This window comes from Staurois parvus, unplaced genomic scaffold (assembly GCF_062004578.1).
Source record: "Staurois parvus isolate SC_StPar_1 unplaced genomic scaffold, SC_StPar_1.0 ptg001302l, whole genome shotgun sequence".
In the NCBI taxonomy this organism is placed as follows: Eukaryota; Metazoa; Chordata; class Amphibia; order Anura; family Ranidae; genus Staurois; species Staurois parvus.
In genome coordinates this window covers 10958361-10985362 of record NW_028319098.1, presented here as the reverse complement: position 1 = coordinate 10985362, position 27002 = coordinate 10958361, and the positions used below count along the sequence as shown (strand labels likewise).

Here is a 27002-nt window from a genome sequence, read left to right as displayed (position 1 = left end):
TTTTGCTGCTTCCCTCATGCATCAGTACTTTTTGGGTAAGTTATAGGGTTGAAATGTGTCTGAGGTTATCCAAGTGGATGACACCACAGCTCCCTCCACATGTCACTGTTTGGGCTTCATAGGTCAGAGCACATTCACATGTCACCTGCTCAGGGGCGGACTGACCATTTGGGTACTGGGGCACTGCCCGAGGGCCCAGGGTCAGTAGGGGGCCCCATGAGATGCCCCTAGTACTTTTCATAGGCTTTTTTGGGTGTGGTTTGAGTGTGGGCAAGGATACAGGTACCCCATGATCCCCTATTGCCTGGGGGCCACATGAGTTGTCAGTCCAATCCTGAACCTGCTCCCCCAAACCCTGATGCCTCGTTTTGTTAGAGAAACTGAACGAGGGCTGTAATGAAACCTTTTGAGATTAAGTAGTGTGAATTGTGAAAAGACTTTGCTGTGGAGGTGGACGATTAGGATACACTTGCACTATGTTCTGAATGGGCATAGCAGAACTCCAGGAATTTGACAAAATCTACCCTTGCCATGGGACATACACACTTCAAGGGTTAAATGATCATTTAGTTTAGGCATGCAGGGATAAGGTGTGTTACTTACCCTGTCAGTCAGTATGGCAGACTTCAGCAGTGTTCTTATCTACCCAAAGCTCTGGGCTTCATCACATACAATGCAGGGCTATTAACATACATTGTACATGGAAAAACAAACATGTGACTGCAGCTGATAGCACCTTAGAGAGGCTGAGAGCACCTTCAAGAGGCAGCAATGCTGGACTGGTCATTTGGATTGAAGTAGCACACCAGAGCCAGCAATAAGGTAAGTATTATACCATATCCCTGCACCCCAAGACTAAAAGAGCATTTGACCCATGCAGTGAGGAGAAACCCTGCTGAAAGGGGTGGATTTTGCCTAATTCCTGGAGTTGAGTTGCAAATATATAAACACTACTCTATAACACTTTTTCAGTATGGCATGGACCACCAAATGACTAAACTATGTGTGCCTTCTGTAATGGCAGATATACATCCTGACCAGGGGCGTATTTACCACAAGGCAAACAAGGCACTTGCCTAGGGCGGCATTTTTTTAGGGGGACAGCACCTCCCCCTAGAAGAAGGAATGAAAGAAGGCACACACGCACCATGGGAATCAAGTGGGATCTGAGAGAGGCTGTAGGCTGCTTCATGATGTATGTAGAGCCTGACTCACATTCCCAGGGATGTCCGGAGCTGTGAAGATGAGTGTCTCTCTATCATCGGGGAGGGGGTAGTGGAAGGCTCTCCCAGGTGGGGGGCAGGGGTATTGTTGGTCAATGTCAGGCTCTCTCTGCAGGAGGGGGAAGGGGGGGGGGTGTTGGTCAGTGTCCGTGGGGCAGACGATTTTTGTGTTGCCTAGGGCAGCACAAAACCTAAATACACCACTAATCCTGACTACAGTCACCAGTCATACAAAGGTGAAGAGAGAAATAATATAACTGGTATAACTGATGCTACAACACACTATTCACACATTAAGAAATTATGTTTAAAAACAAACAGCAATTAACAATCATTCATGATTGAGATCTGCAGTCAAGTGAAACAACTGTTTTATGTAACTTTGTCACTCATCTAAGCATGTCTAACATAATAATAATAATTTAATTTGAAACAAAATAATCATGATGAATTTTGTATAGGGTTACTGCTAGACAGCACAGCATTTGAATTGGCTCAGTAAAAACAAAACTTGGCAGCTTCCAAAGCCCGGTTATGATATGAGGAAGTACAATATATTCTATATGATGTGTTGATTTAAAATTATTCAGCATCTATACAGAATTTTCTGTACGCTGAGCTTAAAAGGCCGCTGTCATCAAATCACCAGATATACTTCTTCTGCACGCAACTTGCAGATTTTTGTTTTGCTGGTTACTTGGTGCTGGTACCTTGCCAACAATAATTTTTGTCTTTGTAACAGATATATATAATAAGACATTTTCAGCTACAGTTCAGGTTAAAGTGTCATTAAACCCATATCATTAAAAAAAACTATCAATAAATGCTGTATTACATGCTGTGCATACTCACTCAGTCACTATGAGATTTGTTTTTCTGTATTCTGCAAAAAACCTGGCTGATCCTGCTGGTCTCTAACCCCCCCTTCAGTCCATGTCCCCACTGCTGTTGCAGATTTTGCAGAGCAATGTTGGCAGCTACTGCACATCCATAGTTTTCAGTGAGTTTCTATGCTGAGCATTTCCTCTGTATCACATCTGAACAGCCCATGTGACTAAAGAGTCACACATGTGGGCGCATACAATGTGGTAAATGACAGCCCTCTCCCTCCCTCCTCCTCCATGCCCACTAACCAGCAAAACTCAATGGGGGTGGGACATAACACCTTGATTGATGGAGGAATCACCTCCCTGTTATTCTAAGACACAAGTTGGAGGGGCGTGACACAGCCTGTGACTAGCAAAAATCCACTTGTCAGACAAATAATAAAGATTTGGTTTCAAATATATATTTGTATGACAATTTAAAAAAATTTTGATATTATTTATTTTACTCTGTGTCCCAAACGTTGTTTGTTTTTTTTAACATGTGACCAGCATCAGATGACTAGAAGCTCCTCCTGCTTATATTTAGGCTGATAAATGGCAGAGTCATGTGACAACTGTATATCAATTAGGAAAAAGGCACTTAGATTTTTTTTTTATTAAAATAATTACAGTGCCATCATCCATATATAGAAATAGAAGGGACAATGTAAATTAAACAGTGAGTGTTCAGTATCGCTTTAAAGTAAGCTCCATATAACCTTTAATATGTGAATGCCATTTTCAATACTTTGAAATCTGCTGCTTTTATCAAAGTAATACAGTGCCTGTGATCCTGCCATGAAAGGTTTTGTTAAGGTGGACTTTGTCAAGCACTAGATCCTGACTTCTAAAGCATGTAAAAAGGTGGGACAAACTTGTATATGCACTTTGTACACTACAGCAGCCTTGCCCCGCCACCCCCCTCAAATGCCATCTGGATTCTTCAGTAGCAAAATGCCTAAACATTTCCCAAAATCCCAAATGGCCCAAAAATTAAAATGCCAGTGGGTGAATAAAGCCTTCCATTTGTTTTGTTACATAAAGCCATGTGTTTTTGTTGTGTAGCATTACAACCTTGAGCATCATGCATCCAGCCACCAGCATCCTAACAACCGATGATGTCAACGGTTGATAGGGAGCACACTGGGAGCACAAGGCACCTCTTGTTTACCTCTTTTCTGCCCCTCTCTGTCAGCACTGGGGTCATGTTAGCTGCCAGAGGAAGAGAAACTGAGAGAAAGCAGAAACACTGGAATACTTGTCAGTACCAGTATCCAAAGATATATTTTATTTTTAAAAATAAATCACCTCTAATGTTGGGTGTCCTATGTGTGAGGGTGCTGCTACAATATGTAAAACTATGCATTTCCTTTTATATTTTAGAATGGAGCGCCTCGGGATTGTGCTTAATTTTAAAGGGTGATGTGACTAAAAAAAGTTTGACAAACCCTGCCTTAGGGGAACAGAACATCAAAATATTTATGATATATTTAACTTCAAAAAGCATTTATGATACTAGACTAGATCTGCTTCTCAGTTCAAGCTGTCATTTCTTTCTTACCTTTTTTTTCATTCTTTCTTCTTTTCTTTTTCTTCTCGTTCTTTCCTTCAAGCTACGGTAAAAGACATATTTTCAGGAGTATGAAGTCCTGGATTGCATTTACTGGACTGGAAGTGGCAGACTCCATGGAGCCTGTGCAGTAGCTCTAAGTGCTTAGTCTAGCAGAAGTGTGTACATGAAGTGTAAGATTTAGCTGGCAGGGGTAGAGAAGAGTAAAGATCAGCATGATGTCATTTCTGTACTACTAAATTGAACAAATATTTTGGAAAGTCAAACTACCTTTTACCTTTTCTTCAGATTTCAGCACTTTGGTCAGTAACATCTCTTAATGGAACCATAAGGTCCAAGATTTGAATCTTCTGCTGTGGCCACCTATACTTCTTTTTCTGCACCATGGCCATTTTGGCAATGATTAATTTCATATCGGAGCATAATGAAACATACTGTAGTTACTAACTTTGAGCAGAAGCATTGCAGCTTGGTATATCCCTGCTTTTATTGTCAGAGTTGCTCTATATTACAACTTCAAATTAGTGATGCTCATGTAAATAACCTTGAAATATTATTGTAAATAAATTATAAATCTTATACCAAGATGCTGGAACAGATATCTTTGTTTCCAAGCACACTGGGTGGGGGGCGGGCATTATCAAAACTGGAGCGGGCAGAATCTGATGCAGCTGTGCATGGCAACCAATATGCTTCGTTCTTCATCTTGTTCAGTTAAGCTTTGAAAATGAAAGAGAGAAGCTGATTGGTTGCCATGGTTGATGCAGATTGTGTCTGCTCCAGTTTTGATAAATTCTCCTTGATGGCCTTATTGGTAACCATTTTACATATTTAAAGTGTTACTAAACGCACAACAGTAAAATCAGTCTGTATATGCAGTAAAGCATACTTCTTATACTCACTGTGGAACCTAAGGGGTTAATCCTCTGCATTGTGTAAAAAGGATGTTTGATCTTCTCTTCTCTAATCCTCCCCTTCTTCCAGTGTCCCCCTCTTATCTCCTGATAGAACAGGTTTGGAGTCACTCTGCACATGCACATGCTCATTTTAGTGTGTATTGCTAGAGAGGTTTTATTTTTTACTTGGGATAGTGCATGTGATCAGCACAGGGCCAATCAGCACTGTCCAAACAGAGGGTCAGGGATTTTGCATCCTCCTAGAGGAAAATGAATGCAGGGTCCTGGGTTTAGTAACACTTTAAGGGATACTGAGTGATAACAGAACTCTAGGTGTGTATGTAACAACATGTACACGTACACATACAAAACATGTATCACTCTAAAAGTCATAGAATAGTTTTTCAGTTCCAGCAGTTGTAATCTGACATCTGTCTTTAGGGTTGATTCACACCACAATTTCTGCATTCCAGAAGTGTTTCTGAATGCACATTTTTTATATGTTCTGCTGCATTTTTTATGCTTTTTTTATGTGGTCTGTGTCTTTTCCCTTTTTTTCCCCCTTCATTTCAATTGACGACATATGCATTCTGGTGCATTTTTTATGCATTCTGCCACGTTATAGAGGCAATACATACAGAAAAAATGCAACATGTTCTCCTTTTGTTGACTGCACTGGTGTGAACTAGGGCCTTTGGAATCAATGTGAAACACTGTCCATGCATTTTTGATGCAGTATAAAAACTGGACTGCATCTGGTGAAAACCAGCTCTTAGGGTCGGTTCACACTATGCCCGCACTTGAATCACAGGCGGCTCTGTGTGGTGCAATTTCACCCCATTCATTTTGAATGGGCTAAAATTGCGCTGCACTGCACCAAAAGTAGTACATGCACTACTTTTTAAAATGCACTGCAAACGGATCGCATGCTACAAAAGTACCATGCAATCCACTGGTGAGGGCAGGAATGCGCAAACTCACTACATTTGCATCCTGCGTTTGGGGTGTCATTAACAGATCGCAAATGGAGTGCATTTTGCATGCAATCTGAATCGCACAGGAACGCGGGCATGATGTGAACCGGCCTTTATACCGGATTTTCACATGCCAACTGAAGGAAGGAATCTTGCATTGGACAGGTTCTGCTCTGCTAGCTGATAGGTTGGAATTTGGCCAGATTTCAGTCACTGATACACAACGTTTGGTGTCCAAACCCCTCTGCTAATACTAAATATTTTACCCAGAATATATACTTGTTTTACTGGTCCCACCCTGGCTTAGAATAATGCAACAATGTGTAAAAAAAGCTTGTACAAAATTGTTCTGATTTTGATGATGGAAAAAAATAATAATACATATCCTGATAACTATACAGGCACAGGCCACGACTGCCATCTATAGACACTTGCCTAATATGCTTAAAGCCTAAGTATACCTAAAAGCTAAAAAATCATCACAAGGGACAATACCTTCAGTGAGATGTGTCCCTTGTGCTGCTATGTCCCCTTTTGCTGAAATATTTCTCCTCAGATGCCCCCCCCCATGTTGCATTCTATGAATGACACAGGATCCATGAATGGAGGATAGGTGGATCACTGGCAGGTCCACCCCTTCATTTATAGATTATGTTTCAGTAATAGAAGCTGTATTAATGGCTTCTATGAATGGAACAACTGGGCATAAATATTCGGAATGCTGGTCAAAACCCCTTAGGTCTATTAACCCCCTGCAGCACCGGAAGATTACAGCGGTGGGAAGATTAGAGAAGGAAGACTTCAGAGAAAGGAGGACACAGCAGCACAAGGGACACATCTCACTAAAGGTAAGTAATGCCCTTTGTGCTGATTTTTTATTTTTTTGGTTTTATGTAAACATAGGCTTTATATATATATATATATATATATATATATATATATATATATATATATAAAACATTTATTTTTAGTTTTGGATAGAGTAGGGAATGGTTAATACCCCAGTCAAGTTTGTTTGTTTGTCTTGTTTCTTATTGGGGAGATCTTCTTTCACTTCCTGTCTCACACCCCGCTCACATTGATCCTGACTTTGAAAACGTGCGACTTACAGTGATTTCAAAGTTGGGATGTCATTGCGATTTGAGGTGTGATTTGCAAGACATCTGACACAGATGTTTATGCAAATCTCACCAAAAGTAGCGCATGCACTGCTTTAGAAATCGGTGCTGCTCCGACCAAGTCAAAAGCGTACCAATATCACCGGTGTAATTTCAGACAATAGGGTGCGACTTGGTATGCAATTTTTAAGTTGCATGGCATGCAAATCACATGCCAGGTCGCACCCAGTGCAACCAGGGTTTTAAAATCACAAGCAAAAACGCAAGGGAATCTCTCCAAACCAAGAGAGGTCCACTTTTGTATATGTATCACTGGAAAAAGTGTTCCTGTTGGTGAAAATCCCCTTCCAGTAGAAAAACCTGACAGGGGTTCTAACTCTTCCATACTCTATTCAAAACAGAACAAAATTGTCTTTACATGCACTTTAATTGTAAACTCAGCCTTGGGTGGGTTTGAGCTACTTTGCGGGGCTTAAACTGGCCATACAGAAGATTCCTCCATCCACTCTAAACAGCGTGGATGAAGATATCTGCCATGTTGGATATTGTCATCTGATTGGATGCATTCACTGTTTAGCCAACAATTTTTTACTCTGCTTTTTCAGTCAACATTTGTGGAACCAGATGGTCCCTATGGGGTTACGCAGAGCTTACCTTTTGGCCAATTTGGCAGAAATCTGATGAATTTAAAGCCATGTCTGGCTAGCTTTAGATGAGAGTTTGGAACAGGCATTGCTAATGTGACTACAATCACTAGAAGTCTCAAAGCAGAGCGAACATATGCAGCTATATAACAGAGCAGAGGGAAGTGGATCACAAACGTACATATGTGCATAATTTCACAAATATTGAGAAGAGTAGGTCCTATGTATGTATTTCTAGGGTGAATATAACTGTCTGTAAGCAGTTGCCCATTAGGTTTTTTTTGCCATGAACAGACAGATCATGGGGGATTTGAAAACACTACTTGTGACAAACAAAGCTAGTTCAGGGCTACTTGCCATGCCTATATTTCTTACTTTATTTCAAGATGTCTTTGTTAACAATCATCAGGTTACAGAAGGAGCAGAATATAAATCTTGTCATTTGGAATTATTTGTGATACATGATATTATAAGATTTTGTGTTAATCATCAACCATTGTCTATTCTATGGGAGCTGAAACATCCACTTGTTAGATTCAGCACAGATCCTGTGTCCCTTCAGTTTTGTGGCTTGCAGCAGCGAATACTGTATTTTTAGAAGCACTGAGATATGGTTGCTATGCCGGTATCCATAGATACGTTAGTTACTCCATCCTATACCATTAGCCTGGATTGGCTGGTATCTTAGGTAGCAATTAGTAAAGAGAATATGATTTCTGAGTAAACATAGTTATATGGGATGTGTTATTCACTACAGTAAGCACTGGATTTTCTAAGTTACAGATATATGTCCATTGTTTCGCAGAAATGAACCTAGCCTTTTGCAGAGTCAGGCACCCAATGATTATATTATAGTTTATTTTGCTTGTTGTTATTGTTTGACGTGTAATCTTGTGTAGTTTCTTAGTAGCACACAAAAAGTGTTTTTCCCAACACTAACCCAACCCATGGGGCAGCACAGTGGTTAGCACTTTTGCCTTGCATCCCTGAGAGTTTCCAGGTTCAACTGCAAAGAAAATGAAACAAGAGTGCACTGGCCTAGCGCATTATCCCAGATAACTTTTATTTGACCGTAGATGAAATTATACTCACAAACAAGTGATGACAGATCGCATAAAAAGTGCTAGTCGTTTGGTGCATTTGTCCACAAAGAACCAGTAGACCCTGACGCCAATAGATTGCCATCCAAGGGCCAAGGTAGGTTTAATGCATTTCGAGGGTAACCTCTTCCTCAGAGCCCTTTATGGTTTTATACCTGGAATAAATTAAGTCCTCCTCATCGTAAATCTACTGTATGATGCAAAATTCATTTGTTCAGAGTCACATCTTCATTTATATCCACTTCTCTTCTTGCCTTCATTACCTGCTGCCCATGCACTAGATTTATGATAGAAGGTGGTGGAACTCTGAATAGCTTTCTATAGGTACACACATGGGACTTCTCTGAGGACTGTAGCATATAGCACAATGAGGAAAGCAAAAGGGGGTGTTAGGGTGATTTTGTAAAGGTTAAAAATAGTACAAATTTTGCATTTGCAGATTTTAAATTATTTTCAATCATCCACTAAGGTGTCTTAAATCAAATGCATGCAACACGTAGGATCAACAGTAGGCTTTAATGCTTTGCAGAAAAAATTGCAACTGCACTAAAGGCATTGAGGTTGATTTACTAATGGAGCAGAGGAGCGGTGTTCCCTGTGAATATTCATGGGCAAGGCAAATTAAAAGCTGGGTTATGCCTTGAATGAGTGGATGATTAAAGCTGAAGTCTAGCTTTGTAAATCCTCAACATAATATACAGTACAGTATATGTATATATGTCAGAGGTCCTTCCTTTTCCTCTGCGGTGGGGATGCATTTTACTTGGCAGTAGCATTATGGTGTGATGCAAAGTAAAGACTTTGGCTTTAGCACAATGGTGTAATGCACAGCAAATTACTTAGCTGTAGCAGTATGCTATAATGCCAGGGCATAGATATTTTGTTGTCCTGGGGAAGTTCAGATCTCTCAAAGTAGAAGATTTAGAAGCACTTTTGGGCACCCAGAAATGAAGAATGAGACAGTGTTTGCATCATGCCATAGTGAATTGTGGATGTGGCACAATAACACATGGGTGTCAGGCCGGGCACTCAAATACAGGCCCCATATCTTTTGCATGGTGCAGTAAGTTTCTGTAATGCATGCTGCATGCAATGTTTGATCTGTGCCATCTCATTGACTTGCACTGACTGCCCTAGCAGGTTCCCACTTCTACACTGGGAAAGTGTTCCAAACTTATGCAGGCCATAGACGGTTCGTTTATCGGCCAATTTTTCATCTGAAAGAATAATCGGCTGATTTTCGCACTGCTAGTGGGGCAATGGCATCGGCCAATTTTCACGGTTCCTCCTCATTTCGTTTATCGATCATGCTGGAAAATTCGTGAAAAACGGCTGATTTGTGCAATCATTGGTGGCTTACAGAACGAACGATGTTTCGTTTTTCAGACGAAAAATCGGCCGATAAATGAACCGTCTATGGCCTGCATAAGGCTGACTGTGGGCTGAGCAGAGGTGCCAGGATCAATAATCTGTTTTTTTGCATTGACTGCCTCTGAAGCTCTGAGAAAAAAATAAAAGATTGTAAAACAAAAGATGCAAATGTATGGGTAAAATGTACAATATCCAACAAGTCCGATTTTTGTAATAGTTTACAGATTACATGACCTATTATATGTAACAATCAATGAATCATGTGACACTCTTCTCTTTGCTTTTTTACATTTGTTGCAGCACAGAAAGCTAACTGTATCCAAGGGGTTGGCGATAGTGATGATGTCATGAAAATCCATATTTGAAAAAAGACTTGTGTCACTGGAGACCATTGGGGAACTGGAAGACTAGTTCCCCATTAGGTCTGCCTTACTTTTGATTGGCAGCGCACAATAGTGGGAGGGTTAAAAAGATGATTTTCAAACAACAGCAAGGTGGACCTGATAGCGAAGTAGTCTATCCCCATCAGGCTTCAACCACCCCTTCTACAAAACTCCTTTGCCATGGGTCTGCCACTGTGATGGGTGCAGTGGTCAGGGAGGGAGAGACTGACCTGAGAAAGAAGGATTGAGTATGGATGCTCCGACCTCAGTGCTTGGCACCTAGCATATTTATGTACCTGTCTGTGACAATTTCGGTGTGGTGGCCAAAGGAATTCTATAGGGTGTCTACGATACCCTTTATGAATTCCCCCATTGTCTCTTGTATAATAGAGTGAGCTTAAATACTGGGTATAAACTTCTAGCAGTCCTCCTTCTACTGAAGAACTACCAGTCCCAACATGCTGTCTTATAGTATTTAGTAAGACAATTTAAATTAAAAAGACCTTTAAATGTATTCCCCTTTTTGCAGCCAAATTTGGATAACAACAACTTTATATTTGTTACATGTGCCCATTAACATAGCTTAACTTGCTGCTTACCATTCTAAGTATGTTTTTATAATCATGCCAAGCACTCCCTTGCTATATCATATTAATGAAAGGGTTGTGGAATAAAGTTTAACATACTTAACCTTGTTTGTTCTCTGCTGGTTGATCTCATTATCAGTTGTAAAATAGATACTACCACCATCTATCCTAACAAAATGTTAAAGATTAAGTTCTGCATTGTAGGCTAATGCTTTTTTTTTTTCTTACTTTTGACCACATTTATTTTTTTTGCACAAATATCATTTCTTAAGAGAAGCTGGAAGCTGCAACAGCGACTCTCTTGAGTTTACGTGTTGTACCTTCACAGAATCCATTCCTGAACCTGCGGTACACAACCTTCAGATTTCTCATACAGCCAGGGCCGGTGGTATAGTGTCTCTTGGCCTTAGCAGTCCAGTTGTACTTTCTCTTGAGCTTAGCTGGGTATCCACACTTGCCACAGGTGGACTCCTGTAAATGGTAGGCTTTAGACCCGCAGCGACGGCACAGAGTGTGCGTCTTATTGCGGCACTTTCCGAATGACGATGTTCCCTTCATCATCTTCCCCAACGGCCGATACAATAGAGTTAATGCTCTAAAACAAATCTGTCCCTACATCTTATCTTCACACTGTCTTCTTTCCAAAGCAGTAGAAGTTGCCTGTAGAGTGCCATATATACTTTTGTTGCAAAGAAACAATTAGAAAGGTAAGATATATATTTTTTTTAAGATTGCCTTTAGGTATACTGTGTGAATGGGTACACATAAAAAATATACCGCGAGGGTTTCCTAAAGTTGTCTGCAAAAGTCAAAATACACTTTAAAGCTATCAGCTAAATGTTGCCTATGCCTTAATTTGCCTAGATATGCCTTTTTTAAAGCAGCATAAATAACATTTCAGTTTAGAATAAAGTTTATTTTCTAAAATTATCAGAAAACATACTATATGCATAGGTTGTCAGTGTTACAGCACTGTGCCTGCTGCGATGTACCCGCTGTAGGGCAGTGGCTAGAGAGAAACGCAGTAAATTACTGTACAAGCAGATCCCTCTGCATCCTTGTTTTTTAGGTGACTGTCATCATGAACTGAAGAGCAGGGCTTCCCTTGTCCAATAAATAATGCATCCAGTGATATGTAGGCTCAGTAAATTGTACTCTATTACTGTTCACCTTATTCACGTAGCAATTTGGTGGCATCTCTGAGATTGGCAGTCAATAATAAATCAAGGTACATATACAACGTAGGTATATGTAGAGGAAAGCTTAGTTAATGAGCATATTCAATAGGTGAGATAAATGAACAGGCTATAGCCTGATCTGTCTGCAATGTGCCAGTTTTTATTTAACAGTGCTTGCTTTTTTCTTTCTTAAAGTGCTTCTAAAGCCTAAACATTTTTTACCTTAATGCATCCCCAATCCTCATTTGATCCAGTGCTGGGCCCGTCTGCTGCAGCTTGCTCCTCTTCTCCCTGCTCTCAGAGGCTTTGCTGAGAGTAGTGGGAGCCATTTGTTCCCGTTGCTGTCAGTCAAATCCTTTGATGATGGAATGAGGGGCAAAACTGAGCCACACTGTCTTTGTCAATGGATACAAGCAGCGCAGCTCAGGATCGAGTCCACAGGTGTGCTAAAATAAGAATTAGCTTCCTATGGTGGCACACAGAAAGGTTAAGGAGCCAGGAGTGCCATCAGGGGACCCAAGAAGAGGAGGTTCTTGGCCACTCTGTGCAGCTCCATTGCACAGAGCAGGTAAGTTTAAACCTGTTATTTGAAAAAAAAATTAAGACTTTACAATCATTTAAAATATTTTTTTAAAACAATGCAGACCTAAAAGTGGAACTACCCCTCAATTAGAACTAAAGAGCTGCTGCTCCAGGTTGGTCCACTTATCCACCCCCCACACACCTGCCAATCAGGTGCTTGTCCAGCTTGCAAGCCGATTGATATATAGAAGAAAATTCCGGATGGCATCACTCCAGTAGATCCACTTTATTGATATAAAATCACAGACAGTGGACAGTGGGGGAACAAGAGCAACTTTACTCTTGTTCCCCCATTGTCTGTGATTTTTCTATCAATAAAGTGGATCTATTGGAGTGCTGCCATCCAGAATTTTCTTCTATATACCCCTCAGTTAGCCTGGCACACCATGAATCATACCCTTTATATTGAAGGGTTCTCAGTATATGGCCCCCGTCTTTGTTATGCTAGTTTATGTACCCTTCCTTGGAGGACCATTAATCCAAAACTGCCAGGACTGTCAGATTCTACAGAATCTTCAGCTGGCAGTTTCACTTTACTGCTGCAGAGATCAGTGGAATGGGCAGCAGCAGAGGTGAGTATTCCATATCTACTTCGCAGGAAGCCAGTTTTTGTACAGTACAGTCTCATTAAATTTATGTCATCCTTGTTCCTAATGGTACACCGCTATAAAGCTTTATTGTGAACCAACAGAGAGAAACAAGCTAAAGCCAATTTCATACAACTGTCTGCGGTCCTGCTTTCCCAAGAATAGATCTGTATGCATTAATGTATCTCTATCTACTAGGAACATGAGGTAGAAAAATGCATTTGGGAGAAATAGCATTGAAAAGCACAGCACATTTTCTGCCTTTTTTTGCATTCATTTTAGATCAACTCTGTGCGCGATAGAGATTATTTTTCAATAATATAGTGAACGAGAAAAAGGATTGTGTCTGCTTTTAAAGAGAAACCCTAAAGCAACACTATGAAGCCAAACGTTTTTGGATACCGATTATCATCTATATGAGGCTGATGGATGTCCCATTCTAGAGCCATGGGCATTAGTATGGAGTTCTATAGAAAAGAAACTGAATGTACAATGGTTCGCTTGCAGTGGCTGAGAAAGTACAGAAAGATAACCATTGCATACCTGTATGAATAGTAATGTGATAATAAAGTGTATGTGAAGCTAAAGACTTTTACTTAGTTTAGGATAGAGTGGGGTAGGATCAGGGGCGGACTGACCATTCGAACACTCTGGCACTGCCCGAGGGCCGGGGTCAGTAGGGGGCCCCATGAGATGCCCCTGGTACTTTTCATTGGCTTTTTCATAGACTTTTTTGGGTGTTGCTGAGGACACAGGGGCCCCATGATCCCCTATCGCTTGGGGGCCCCATAAGTTGTCAGTCCGCCCCTGGGTAGGATTAAAACTGCTTCCTTGTTTTAACTGCTATCATTTGGAAAGTTTTGCCCTCACTTTCTCTCCTGATGGCAACAGTTTTAGCAGACAGGAAATCAAGGCAATTATGCTACAGGGACACAGACAGGAATAAAAATCTGGCAAGGGTCCTAGCCTCTAGCAATCCCCTGTGGTCATTGTGCAGGCAGAAAGCTCAGCACACAACCTGGAAGAGTGTGGCGATCACTGCAGTTGGACCAACAGTTACAATTATTGTTTACTTCCACAGTGAACCCCAAGAATGAAAAATACAGACTAACATTGGTCCAAACTGGACCAATGTAACTGTGCAATAAAGATTATACCTAAGCTTCTGCTATAAATGAGAGGGCTGGAATGCATTCATGTGTTATGAATATAAATGTTTGCATAAACATGTACATGCGTTATATGTCAAATATGGTCCAATTGGGATTGTTGACTTATTCCTTGTTGTTTAATCATCTAACTGCCACAGACCAAATGACAGCTCTTTAAGTAGGCCCATAACATGCATTACTGATACATTGAGCTCAGTTTTAAAACTTCACAGTACAAATCTGAAAGCAGCATTTTTTATACCCATGTGCCCTAAAAGATAAACTCTGCTAAGCAACACAGATGCATAACATAAACACAGAGGGGTCGATTTGCTATAACTGGAGAGTGAAAAATCTATTGCAGCTCTGTGCTATGCTGTCAGACATTGGGACTTAGTGGACAGTATGGTATAGAGCAGCCTTTCTCAACCAGGGTGCCTTGAGGTTTCTTCAGGGGTACCTTGGCAAAATGTCTAAAAATTGACCAAAATTTGCATACAAGCCAGCGATGGAATGAGCCAGCCTTTTAGTTACACAAAGCCACAGGTTATCATTGTGCACCATTACGACCTTCTAATGCCGGCGTCCTGACAACTAATGACATCATCAGTTGATAAGGAGGATGTTAGCTGTCTGCACAGCATCGTAGTTTGACCCTCCCCTGCCCTTCTCCATTAGTGCTGGGGTCACATAGTTTTTCACATTGTAGAATGCAGTGACCTTTTAAAATTATGGACAGTATGGAGGCACCCCATTTTAGAATGGGGTGCCTCAAAACTGTCCATAATTTTAAAGGGTGCCTTGGGACTGTCCATATTTTTAAAGGGTGCCTTGACTGAAAAGGGTTTGAGAAACACTGGTATAGAGTACGTAATTTTGTTAAGGATGTCAGAAAAATATGCCTAGAAGGCCTTTGTGATATGCAAGTATAAAACATTCAAATAAAAGCCATGCCTCGACATTGTGTGCCGTGAAACATCTATTGCAGCTCTGTATGGTAGCCAATCAGCTTCTAACTTCAGATTGTTCAATGTAGGTTTGACAAAACAACTGGAAGCTGATTGGTTTCTATGCAGAGCTGTTCAACATTTTGCAATCTCCAGTTGTAGCTAATCAACACCATGGCGTCTACAGCACATTCCATATAAAAGGTTCAGTTTTTTTATGCTTCTGTAAGGAAACAATTTTCTGTCTCCCTGTTTGTGGTATGTTATAGCCAAAGTAACCCAGGAAAAAATGGGTGGATCCTTTGATATGAAGTTTATTGTGCTGTACTGTGTACATGGCTGCTGTTAGAAACCACAGGGCCCCACACAGCCAATCTGACAGCCCCCCCCCCAAAAAAAAACACATCTTACTATGCTTCAGTTATGAATGAACACAGTGAGTGATCAGTACTGATCACTCATTGTGTTCATTCAGGAAAGAAAGGACTGGTAAATGTGACATATTTGGATCCTTCTCCATCATGAAGATCCCTATTGTGTGTGTTTGCAGCTGACGGTGGGAAGGAGAGGTGGGAAGCTGGCAGCACTGTGGGAGTGGAGACACACAAGGAGGGCCTGAGTAGCAAGGGAGAAACATATGGTACACAGGGAGGGTGATGAGTGAGGCAGAGGGGCAATCACTGGAACTGATCCCCTGTATGGCCCTCTCTGCAGCAGCTGAAAGAAAGCGGGAGGGAGAGGATAGAAAGCCAGCTTTAAGCAGGTGCAGAGAGAGTCATACAGGGGATCGGCTTTAGTAATTGCCGCCCCCCCATGCCAATCACCCTCCCTGCCCAAATCTGATTCACTCAGCTATCTGGGCCCCTATACTGACCTGGGCCCTGTACAGGAGGACTGGTGGTACCCCCTTATCCATGGCCCTAACTATGTATGTGCTATGTATGTGCTATACCATCAGACATTGGGACTTAGTGGAGGTAATGGTATAGAGCATGTAATTTTTTTAAGGATGTTAGAAAAATATGCTTAGAAGACCTTTGTGTCTGTTGAAGCTGCATACTTTTTTATTTTTTTTTTCCATAATTCATTTTAATATACATTTTAACCCCCTTAATATCAGCATGTTTCTTAATTTCCAAAAAAATTATGCTAAAAATAAGAGTATCTATTTTGGGGGTGTTCACACTTGTTCTGGCATTTCTGTTTTAACAGAAAGTAAGGGAAACAGTTTTTTTTTAATGTTAGTCTTTTTTCAGATATTTTGTGAAAAATTAAAAACCCAGTGTTTAATAAATATCACCAATCGATTTTTCTTTATAAAATATATATCACCCAAAAAATACTGTATTTGTCTCTAAAAATTACCACAGCACTGGAAACTGAAAGATTGCCTGGTAGTGCACTGCTAATACAGGCTGTCTGGTACTCAATGATTATTGTGTAACTATAGATACTGCACTCAGGTAACACATACTATCACTACATGCAATTTGGAGATTGCAAGAGCTTGCAATCTAAGGTTTAACAAAGAAAACAATGGCCAGAAATATATCCACTAGGCCTGAAGAGACTTGTAGAAGTACTGGCACCTGTTCTGATGCGCGCACAATAGTGACAAAGGTATGTACACAGCATCTTTGTTGTAGGTCTTCTACATAGAAGGATTGTGACCCCTTTGCTAGAAAAACATTCCAGAAAGTTGGAAAATCTCCCTGTAAAAAATAGGAGCACCCCTCGCCAATAATGTCTTTCATTATCCGCAAATTACCATACTTTTGCAAACATTGATCACTATTAGTAGCATCGCTTGCTCGTATTCGTCTATTTATGGCCACTCTAACACCAAACAATTAAATTAAAATCAGACAGTGATAAAATAAAATAAATGGTTCTAATACAAAATGTCTTCATTAAAATGGTAAACATTGAAAATAAAGACTCGTCAATATGTTGTAAGGTAGATAAAACAAACATCACAGAGTACTTTCATTAAACAAGCCACAGGTAAAAGAGCTGAAATGGTAGGCGTTTAACCATCCTGTGCTGTGATATTTAAACAGCAACTCCTAAGCTGTTTACAGGAGAAGAATGCAAAGCACTGGGTTAATCTTCTTAAATCTCCCATAGCCAGATGTTCCAAGGACTGTGGTAGACCAGAGGTCATAGTTAACCTGAAGGCTTCTCAGCAACAGGGCCTTATTCCTTGTGATGAATCAATCTCGATAGGAGATTAGGCTCCATCCAACAGTATTTAATTTCTTCAGGGTTGTACAGCCAGAAGATTGCATCATTAGGGATGTATTCTTTTCAAAGACTTATAACATCATATCCCTTTTTAGTGGTCATACAAAGTGGCCAAAAGGTTATAGTTTTGGAATAGGTAATAGTATACATACATGAATGTGTTCCTTAAGCCATTTTAACTGACTCCATGCTCCCCTGATTGTTAAAGCCGATAAATGACTAAAGTTGCCTGGATGCAGAAGATCAGACAGCTGAAGACTTAATGATTGCAGATGACACAATGAGCATGATAGGGGTGATAGGTACGGGGGTCAGAAGAATTGCATCTTCCATCATAGCTGATGGTGGACCTTTGTATGTTGATAATATACCGGTGAATGATGCTTTCAAGCATATGTTAAGCCAAAACTTTTTTTGTTAGTTTTGGATAGAGTGGGAAGGGGTTAGAACTCCCATCAGGTTTTTACTGCTATTTGGTGCTCTATTGGAAAGATTTACCCTTCCTGTCCTGCTGATAATGTTTTTCCACAGAGGAAGTGAGGAGAATTCTCCAAAAGCAACACAGGCAGAAAGAAAAATACTTTTCTTTAGTAAAATATGGGAAGGCTAGAACGCCAGTCAGATTGTCATTCTTGTAACATGAATTGAAATTGAAGCGCCACACCACTGCTAAAAGGTCCTGATACAACTTCTATTTTTCTACTAAAAGTCAGAGGTACATTCCAAAAAGTAGCCAACACATTTCAGGGGTCCAAGCTCCTCCTTCATCAGGGCCAGAAAGATCATAGGAAGATTTCCATATCCATCTGATATCAATGCATTATCCCCTCCCCTCAAAACTAAAACCAAATAGTCAATAGTAATGGGAGTGTCAATATTAATATACAAAAATGAGAACTTGAGTACTGAATTATATTGTTTCCCAAAAAAAGAGAGAAGTAGTAATAGTAATAATTATCACTATTACTAAAATTACACATTTCAGGTGATATGTTAACCTAATAAGTATAAATATATAAAAGAACAAAAAAAATTGGGGGGCAAAATATATCTTGAAACTGGTATACACATAACTTGAACCATAGATTATACAATCTGATTGTACAATTGTACAGTGATGCACAAACATTTTTTTTAAGTTAAATAATTAAAGTGGCACTAAACTCAGGATTCTGCATTCACTATATCTGGTCTCCCACAGCACACAGAACATGGAAGTGCAATTATTTTAGTAAATATAAACTGCTAAATACCTCATCTCATCAGACGTTAGAGCAGTCTTGTGACTTTAGAAGAGCACTGGTTAAAGCTTGTAGGAGAAGTATTCTTTCTGCTCTAGGAGGATGCAAAACCCCTGACATCTGTCTGGTTAGTGCTGATTGGCCCTGTGCTGATCACATGCACTCTCCCAAGAGAAAAAAAAATATCTCTAGCAATACACACTAAACTGAGCATGTGCATGTAGCTATAGGTTCAGTCTGTCAGGGTATAAGACATGGACATTTGAATAAGAGGAGAGGCAGATAAAACAGGATCAAACAGCCTTTTACACAATGCAGAGGATTAACCCTTTAGGTTCCACAATGAGTTTAACAAGCATGCTTTACAGCATATACAGACTGATTTTACTGTTGTGGATTTAGTAACACTTTAATAGTAATAATGAAAATAATAATGATAATAATAACAATACTAATAATCAGTATTATTAAAACAATACATTCTTGGTAATAAATTGACCTAATAAGATTACAGGTTTTATGTTGACTCCATGGAGGGGATATCTTATTGATATCAGATTGATATGGAAATCCTATGTTCTTTCTAGACCTGATGAAGGGGGCACTTGGACCTCCAAAATATGTTGGCTACTTTTTAGATTGCCTGACTTTTAATGGAATAAATTTGTATCTGAACCTCTTAGCAGTGGTGTAGCACTTCATTTTCAATTCTTGTTACAAGAATAACAGTCTGACTGGGGTTCTAGCCTTCAATTCTCGTTACATTACATAAGAAGACTGTGGATATCCTCTGCGATGTAGACGCAGCCTTCCCAAGAACCAGATCATTTAGACCAACAGAAATACATTAAGATAACAATACCAGTAAAGATAACCCCAGGGGTCCAGCACTATCTTTCCTCATACTGTTATTTTTGTCTGTGTACTTATTGCAAATTTTTCATTACTTCCTGTCTGGTGAAACTGCTTTCAGCAAGATCCAAGTGAAGCTAGATCTCATCAAGAGAATCTTCAATAGCTGTAAAAGATGACTGGGGGTTTAATCTTCCCCTACTCTATCGTATTGAACAATAAAGGGGCATCACTGTACTCTTGGTGTCACCACCCTATTCACTGTCAATCTGATTGTCTCACATTGCTAGCCTTCCCTGTTCTAGTTCAGAAATGCATGAAGCTAATATAAGGACAGATTTAGGTAATCATTCTAGTTCCATTTTTTCTTAAATGAAACTGGTTCATTGAAAAACCAATAACATTACAAAACAGAGTTCCATGCGGTACATAAAAAGTTGGATACAATCTGCTACAGGTATATGTGCGGGCATACAAAATACGTGGACATGAGAGGCAGCAAATCCCCATAGTCAAGAATGAAAACTAAATTCCATTCACAGAGTAAGATATAAACATAGACTTCAGCACGGTTTCAACCACCTAGAGTGCTCGCAAACTGTTTATGAAAGAAGAGTAACCCCCCCAAAAAAAAAACAAAAGGGGGGAAGGGAGGAAAGAGGAGGACTGGAAGGAGAAGGCAGAGTAGAAGGAGTGGGTGGGTGGGGGGGGGTAGGGAAAAGGAGACAGGAGTGGAGACCATACATTTGTAGACAAAAGTCAAACAAACTTAATTCAGATAAGAATTCCCTCAGATTCTATGCATCAATCATAATGTAGTAGAGAGCATCCATGTGGTGCTCACAGGGATAGCCCTCTAGCTTCCACACAAGGGCCCCACATTTCTGGAATTTTTTGGGACAGTTACAGCCCATATAAATCAGTTTGTATAACCAAAGCACTTGATTCACTGTAGTTTTTCACTGTTGGACCACGGGGGGAAGGGGGACTTCTCTGTCTTCAATTTAAACAGAATTCCCGTGAAGAAGCCACTTGACCCTGTGGCGTAACGCATAGGGGAGGGGCATAAGATATCACGATGCTCCAGGATTAGATACGAGTGGCAACTATACTGATCTGAGTCCCAATATGCACGATTAACGGCTCTATTGTTTTAAGCTTGATATATGTGGTGCGCTGTAAGCACCTTTTTAATGTGCGTTAATCTTATATGGTTTGGGATAAATAAAAGTTGTTTTAAACAATATAAGCACTATGTGGGCACTCTTTATCCTCCCCCTCATGTGATATGGCTGAATTGAGTAAGGGAAGAGTGACGGAATCTTTGCAGCATATGAAATAGAGAGGAGAGACTGGAGATTAATCTGAGAGCGCTTACTAATCATGCTATTATAGTGAGATCAGATGCATCCAGGTTAGAGCACACCCGTTGGGGGAAATCACAGTTTTAACACAGTAGAAGAGCACTGATTGGTGATTTTCACTTATATGATTAAGAAGAAATTCTTTGATTTGAAGCATGGGGATTTATTTGGGACTTTACCACACGGACATTTTCTATGAGGATATTTTGCGTGTGTGCATGCATATGGTTTTTAATTGATAGATTTTTATTGATTTTTGGATTTTGGATTTTCATTTGGTCATAATATTATGTAGACATTGTAGAACAGTAGGAGCGCGGAACATTATTGGTATTCATTTTAGGCACATAAATATAAGGGATTGTGTTGGGTGCTAGCAGCTTTCAAATTAGAAATACCTGCATAGCAGCTCACAAGGTTTTTCACAAACATATAGAGGAGAGCATTCATGTGGTGCTCACAAGGATAGCTCTCTAGCTTCCACCCAAGGACCCCAATTAGTCTGGAATTTTTTGAGACAGTTACAGCCCATATAAATAAATTTGTATAAAGGAAGCACTTGATTCACTGTAGTTTTTCACTGTCGGACCTCAGGGGGACTCCGCTGTCCTCAATTTAAACAGAATATGTTTCAGTGCATAGAATGCTGCATAGAGAAGGAAGCACTGCTGATGAAAGGAAGCTTCCAGGTTATGACCCACACTCAGCAGAAGAAAAACAGGATCCAAAGGGGCTTGTAAATCTGAAATAGCATTAAATCAGCAAACACATTTTGCCAGAAGCTATGGATATTGAGGCAAGACCAGACCACGTGGAGGAAAGTGCCTACTTCAGATCTGCATTTAGAACAGTATTCGTCAGCCATAGAGTAGATGAGAGACAGCCATCAAGGGGTATAATAAACTTGATGAAGAAATTTCGACAGGATAAACTTATCCCTAGCTGAAATCATCAAAGGTATGTATTGTATATCTTCCCCACAGTCCTCAGCGGTAAGATCAGGCTAATCGCCCGACCAAGTGTAACATAATTGAGAGTCTTTGGTCGTCTCTTTCCCTGAGATCTGCAGGTAAAAAGAGGACAGTTTCTTGTCTGCATTCTTACAAGTAAGGAATCACTCCACAGAGTGGGATCTTAGAGTGTCAAGGATAGGAAACTGTGCTCTATTCTAGTTCTATTTAAAAATCATTTTATTGTCTGTTATATCTGCCTGGAGTTCACCTTCAAAGTATACTCATGTTTTAGTTGTAGACATTATGCTGGAAGGTGGAGGGCAGGGGGTGTAGACATAACTTCAAGCTGTCCCTTTTTCAGTACAAAGCCTCTTTTTCCCATTTATCCCTATTAAAAGGTCAGCACAACATTTGAAAAAATTCGGCTTGCTTCCTGACTGTATAACAGGTGTCAGCAAAATCTCCCAAATCAGGATAAAGACAGTACTAAAACAATTTTCTTATAGCTTGGGGAAGGTTTGGATCAACTTTCATGATTTGATCCTGTTCAAGTGATGGGTGTCAGGCAGAACAGGAATTGAAAGGAAAACCCCTCAATGGAGACAATGCCAGCATTTAAAACCTGACAGAGTTTTTTTCCTCACTCTCTCTTCATATAAAGAGATATTTTGGCTAGAGCTGGACTTTAAGGTTTTTTATGTAGCCCTTAATAAATGTCTTCACCATATGAAATTGAAGTATTGGTTCCAATTAACACAGAGATTTTCCAGGAAGTTTTAAAATCTCTGTGAACATGAATGACCACTTATGATGCTTGAAAGCACTCATCTCTCCAGGGGACCACTTTGTTCAATCATCATAAGTGAAGCTTAAATTGCTTACAAAGACATTCTGTATAGGACCCTTGGACTTAAAGCAGAAGTAAACTTGCTTTCATAAAAAGTGCTGATAGGCAGGCTTTTTATGACAGGAGAGAATTTATATGCATGGAAGATATGTGATTGAGGCGCGGCCAATCAAAATTCCAAAGACTCTAAACCTGGAAGAAGACCATGGGAAGATAGAAGCTCCGGCTGATATTGTAGCTCTGAAGAGGATTGCTTTACTAGATAAGTATGACATAATGTGTAAATATGTTGTGCATACTGTATATGAACATTATGGTAAAAAACCTCCTGGGTGGTAAAAACTGCACATTTTCTCTGGCATTTTAGTTCCACCTTAAATCTACCAGATGTCATCCAGGAACTCTAATTTAACTAGTCTCTCCACTCAAACCTGATAAACTTCATGGCCAAAAGTTTGTGGACACCTGAAGATCAAACTTTTATAAATGTATTGGAAATCTCATTTTAAAAAAATGGCCATTAATATGGAGTAGCCTTTCTTTCCCATAACAGCCTACATTCTCCTAGTAATTGTTTTTGGAGCGTGGCTATGTGAATTTGTGCTCTTGCAGCCAATAGAACATTTCTGAGGTCAGGTACTGATTCTGGACAAGAAAACCTGGCATTCAATTGGCTTTCCAGTTCATCTCAAAGGTGTTCAGTATAATTGAGGTGTGGGCTCTCTCTAGGCTGCTTGAGCTGCTCCATACCAAGCTTGCCAATCTATGTCTGTATTAACCTATAACCTTGACTTTGTGCAAAGATTCACAGTCACAAAATTATCTTAAATGTCTCTGTATGCTAGAACACTAAATGTACTCTTCACTCGAAAGACTTAATAATTTGGAGGGGTGTCCACATACTTTTGACCATAAAGTCGGTGTGATGGTACGTTTTCCACAAACCATACAGAGGTCAAAAGTGTCTCATGTAAATTTCAGTTATGTAATGATGTTGGAGGACCAGTCAACCAAGGCTTTTGGTATCTTTCAGCATGCCATCACTACTTTCCCATAGACATTTCCAGTTCTGCTGCAAAAGAGGGTGCTTGACACTTTATGCAGACAGCAATATGCCATTACATCATTCAGCTGTCAATACTACTACTGTAAAATGTTAGATAATTACTCCATATCTTAATCTACTTGTATTTAACTGTGTCTACAAAATACTATTTTAGGCCTTCCATTAGGAATACAATGACAAAATGCATTACTCTGATCTCCTGCTTTTTGAAATCAACTTTAATAAAGATGTGAAAGCCTTATCCTACGGCACCAAGCAACACACAATTAAAAATGTGTTAATAATTCATAAAGCAGTTACAGGCCCATTAGGCAGGCAAACCCTCCAGCATAGCTCTAGACGGGGAAGAAGTTAAACAGAAAATGGCTTTTCAGAACAGATGGCATTTATATCCTATGTAGTGAATTATGATTGCTGATATTACTGTGTTAAAGCCTGTAAAAAACTAGGTCAAGATACTTTAGAACTCCATCCATCATGAGAAGAAAAAAATGTCAAACAAATGGATTATCTGTTATTGACTGAAGTACCAGTCCGACCTCTAATTGGACTACATGTTGTCAACTACGACTACAATAAATACTCCTACATCTAGCAGTGCATCGGTTTTCTGACCTTGGCAGTTAGAATTAATAGCTTTAACATGTAGTTTTCCTTTAAACTGGACTTCCCCTACCATCAGTGCTAGTAAAACACAGCAAAACAACATATTTTAATAGCCTTCACATGACATATATGTCTTTTGTTACAGCTTTTAATTCTATGTTAGGTTAAACATGGCTTACCAAGACAACAGGTATTATTCCTGTCTGAGATTAGAAGTCAGTTGTGTATCAGAAATAAATCTTCACATAAGCTCTTGAAACGTTTACCTGTTTATGCATGCATTGTAAATCACTATAACGCATCTAAAATGCAACATATACACAACCCATCTACTTTACTGCAACTAGAAGTTTAAATAAAAATCTGTACTGTATACATATTGTATGTATCTGAACACTTTGTAGTACTTGGTTTCCACCATCATTTTCATCTATATGCTTCTTAAGACCACAATCGCAATAAAACAATGAAAGACCACAATCTGAGTATAATGAAGGGAATTGCAGTAAAAGTTAGATTAGTTATATATTGGTGAGGTATATACATTACAATGTATATTGTTTCTTCGTTCTTACACAAATATGTATTTATTACAGGTACTTATATAGCACTGACAATTTAAGCAGAACTTTACATATAAATTGTACATTCACATCAGGCCTTGCTTTCAAGGAGCTTAGAATCTAACGTCTCTAACTCATAATTATACAAACACATACTAGGGCAATTTTAGACAGGAGCCAATTAACTTTCCAGCATGTCTTTGGAGTGTGGGAGGAAACCAAAGAACCTGGTGGAAACCCACGCAGGTACTGCCTTGGTTGGGATTCAGACTGATAACCCTAGTGCTGCCAAATGGAAGTGCTAACCACTTAGCCACTGTGCTGCCCATATAGATATGGTACTTCCTTTAGGGGAAAACAATTAACTGAAACAGAAAACAGTAATATAGTGAATCATAGCACCCAGAAATATTCAAAAATATAATTACAAAATTATAATGCACAAGCTCTTTGAGTCCTTGTGTACAAGATAAGACTTGTGATTATGTCACCCGTTTCCCCTCTAATTTCTGGCTGGGAGACAGGGAGGTGGTCTTATGGTCTAGATCACTAAATGGCAGACCACAATTCGGACTTGGACCGAATGATAGTTCTATTGTAACAGTGGCTGCACAGCTTAGCAGCTTGGGTGTCCTCTCACAGCTTGTGTCCTTCTCTGCTCCCACACCAGTTGTCATCCTCACAGCAATGCAGGAAGCAGCATGCCTGGACAGAGGTTGGGCACTGCCCAACTTTTCATGTTAAAAGGTGGGTGAATGGTTTCTAGGACAGCCCCACATCCTAGCAACCAGTCAATCACTTGTTAATTTGTAAATGGGTGTCTGTGATGTATAGGAGTGGGGACTGATGTAAAGGAAAGAGCTGTGATATGAAGTGGGCACTATGATGTAGAGGGGATAGTACTGTGATGTGAAGCGGAGACTGAGACCACAGATGTAAAGGGGTCTGTGATGTAAAGGGGGAGAGAATGTAATATGAAGAATCTCATGGCACTAACATGAACTTTGGACATCTGTTGGAAGAACATTTTACTGACCAGAACTCCATGAATATCTTGTAAACAAGGAACTGTATAGGCTAGCCAATTCTAAAACTAATTTTACAGCAGAGAAGATAAAGCTGCATCATTACATTCATATCAAGGCTATAACATCTATAAAAGTAGTTATCCTTTAAAGTTGTTAAAAATAAAAAAGAAAGTGAAGACTTTTTTTAATAATCTGCGTTTAATGAGGAATTCTTGGCCTCTATCGTCTTCCAAGACTGTATTGTACTTGTCAACTTTGATTAAAATAAATTTGAGCAGCAAAGAGTTCTTAGAAAGTGTTTTAAAACATTTTAATTATACCTGTAACACAATCAACACCACTATACTCTTAATTTAATGAGGGATATAGATCAAGTTACCAACAGAATCAGGAGCCTGTCTAGCTCAAATCAGGTTACTTCTCAGCTATAGATGGCCATACATGCTAAGATTTCTCTTATTCAGCAACTTTCCCACATCCACACTTAGCAGCATGGATAGATGAATCTGCAGTGCCGCCTTATGCATTCTGTCAGCCGGCACCTGCTTCTGTCTGAATTCCCTAAATTCAATAAATACATTGACTTGTCTAGCCAGGTGGTGCCAACAGAGCCACCCATGGAATGAACATTGGACGGTTCAACAGGAATTGTCTGAAATTTGATCCATGCATGGCCAGTTTAGGATCTGCAACAGTATTTATGTGACCCCTGCAACAGTGTTGCAGACCCCGGTGACAGGTTTATCTTTGACCTTCAGCAGTTTTTCACTGAAAAGCTTACTGTACTTTTGAAGCACATTAGCATGTTTAAATTTATCCAAGAAAACTAAGCAATCTTGACAGTATAACCTCCTTACGTCTGTTTTTCATTTTCTTGTGCTTTGAGAGCTGTTGTTGGAGGCCCAGGACAGTCAAACTTTTATCTCTTATATTCAACCTGTCCGCAGTCTGCACTGACGAGCATAGACATCTTCCAGGGGAAGCAGCAGGGACTGCAAGGCTACTTGTACACATCAACTCCCCTAGACGTTTAGCTCACCTAGCAGCAGAACAACGCATTT

The 27002-nt window shown here is 39.8% G+C and overlaps 2 protein-coding genes across 2 annotated transcripts in view; one reads left to right on the top strand and one right to left on the bottom strand.

The window, feature by feature from the left end:
• The window catches only part of KCNB2 (potassium voltage-gated channel subfamily B member 2), a 317344-nt gene that overhangs the window by 180321 nt on the left and 110021 nt on the right, over positions 1-27002 (top strand). The window lies entirely within an intron of this gene.
• LOC149437201 (large ribosomal subunit protein eL37-like) lies at positions 11000-11302 on the bottom strand. The gene has a single exon (XM_089661043.1). The coding sequence runs from the start codon at positions 11291-11293 to the stop codon at positions 11000-11002; it is 294 nt and encodes a 97-aa protein (XP_089517169.1). The 5' UTR covers positions 11294-11302.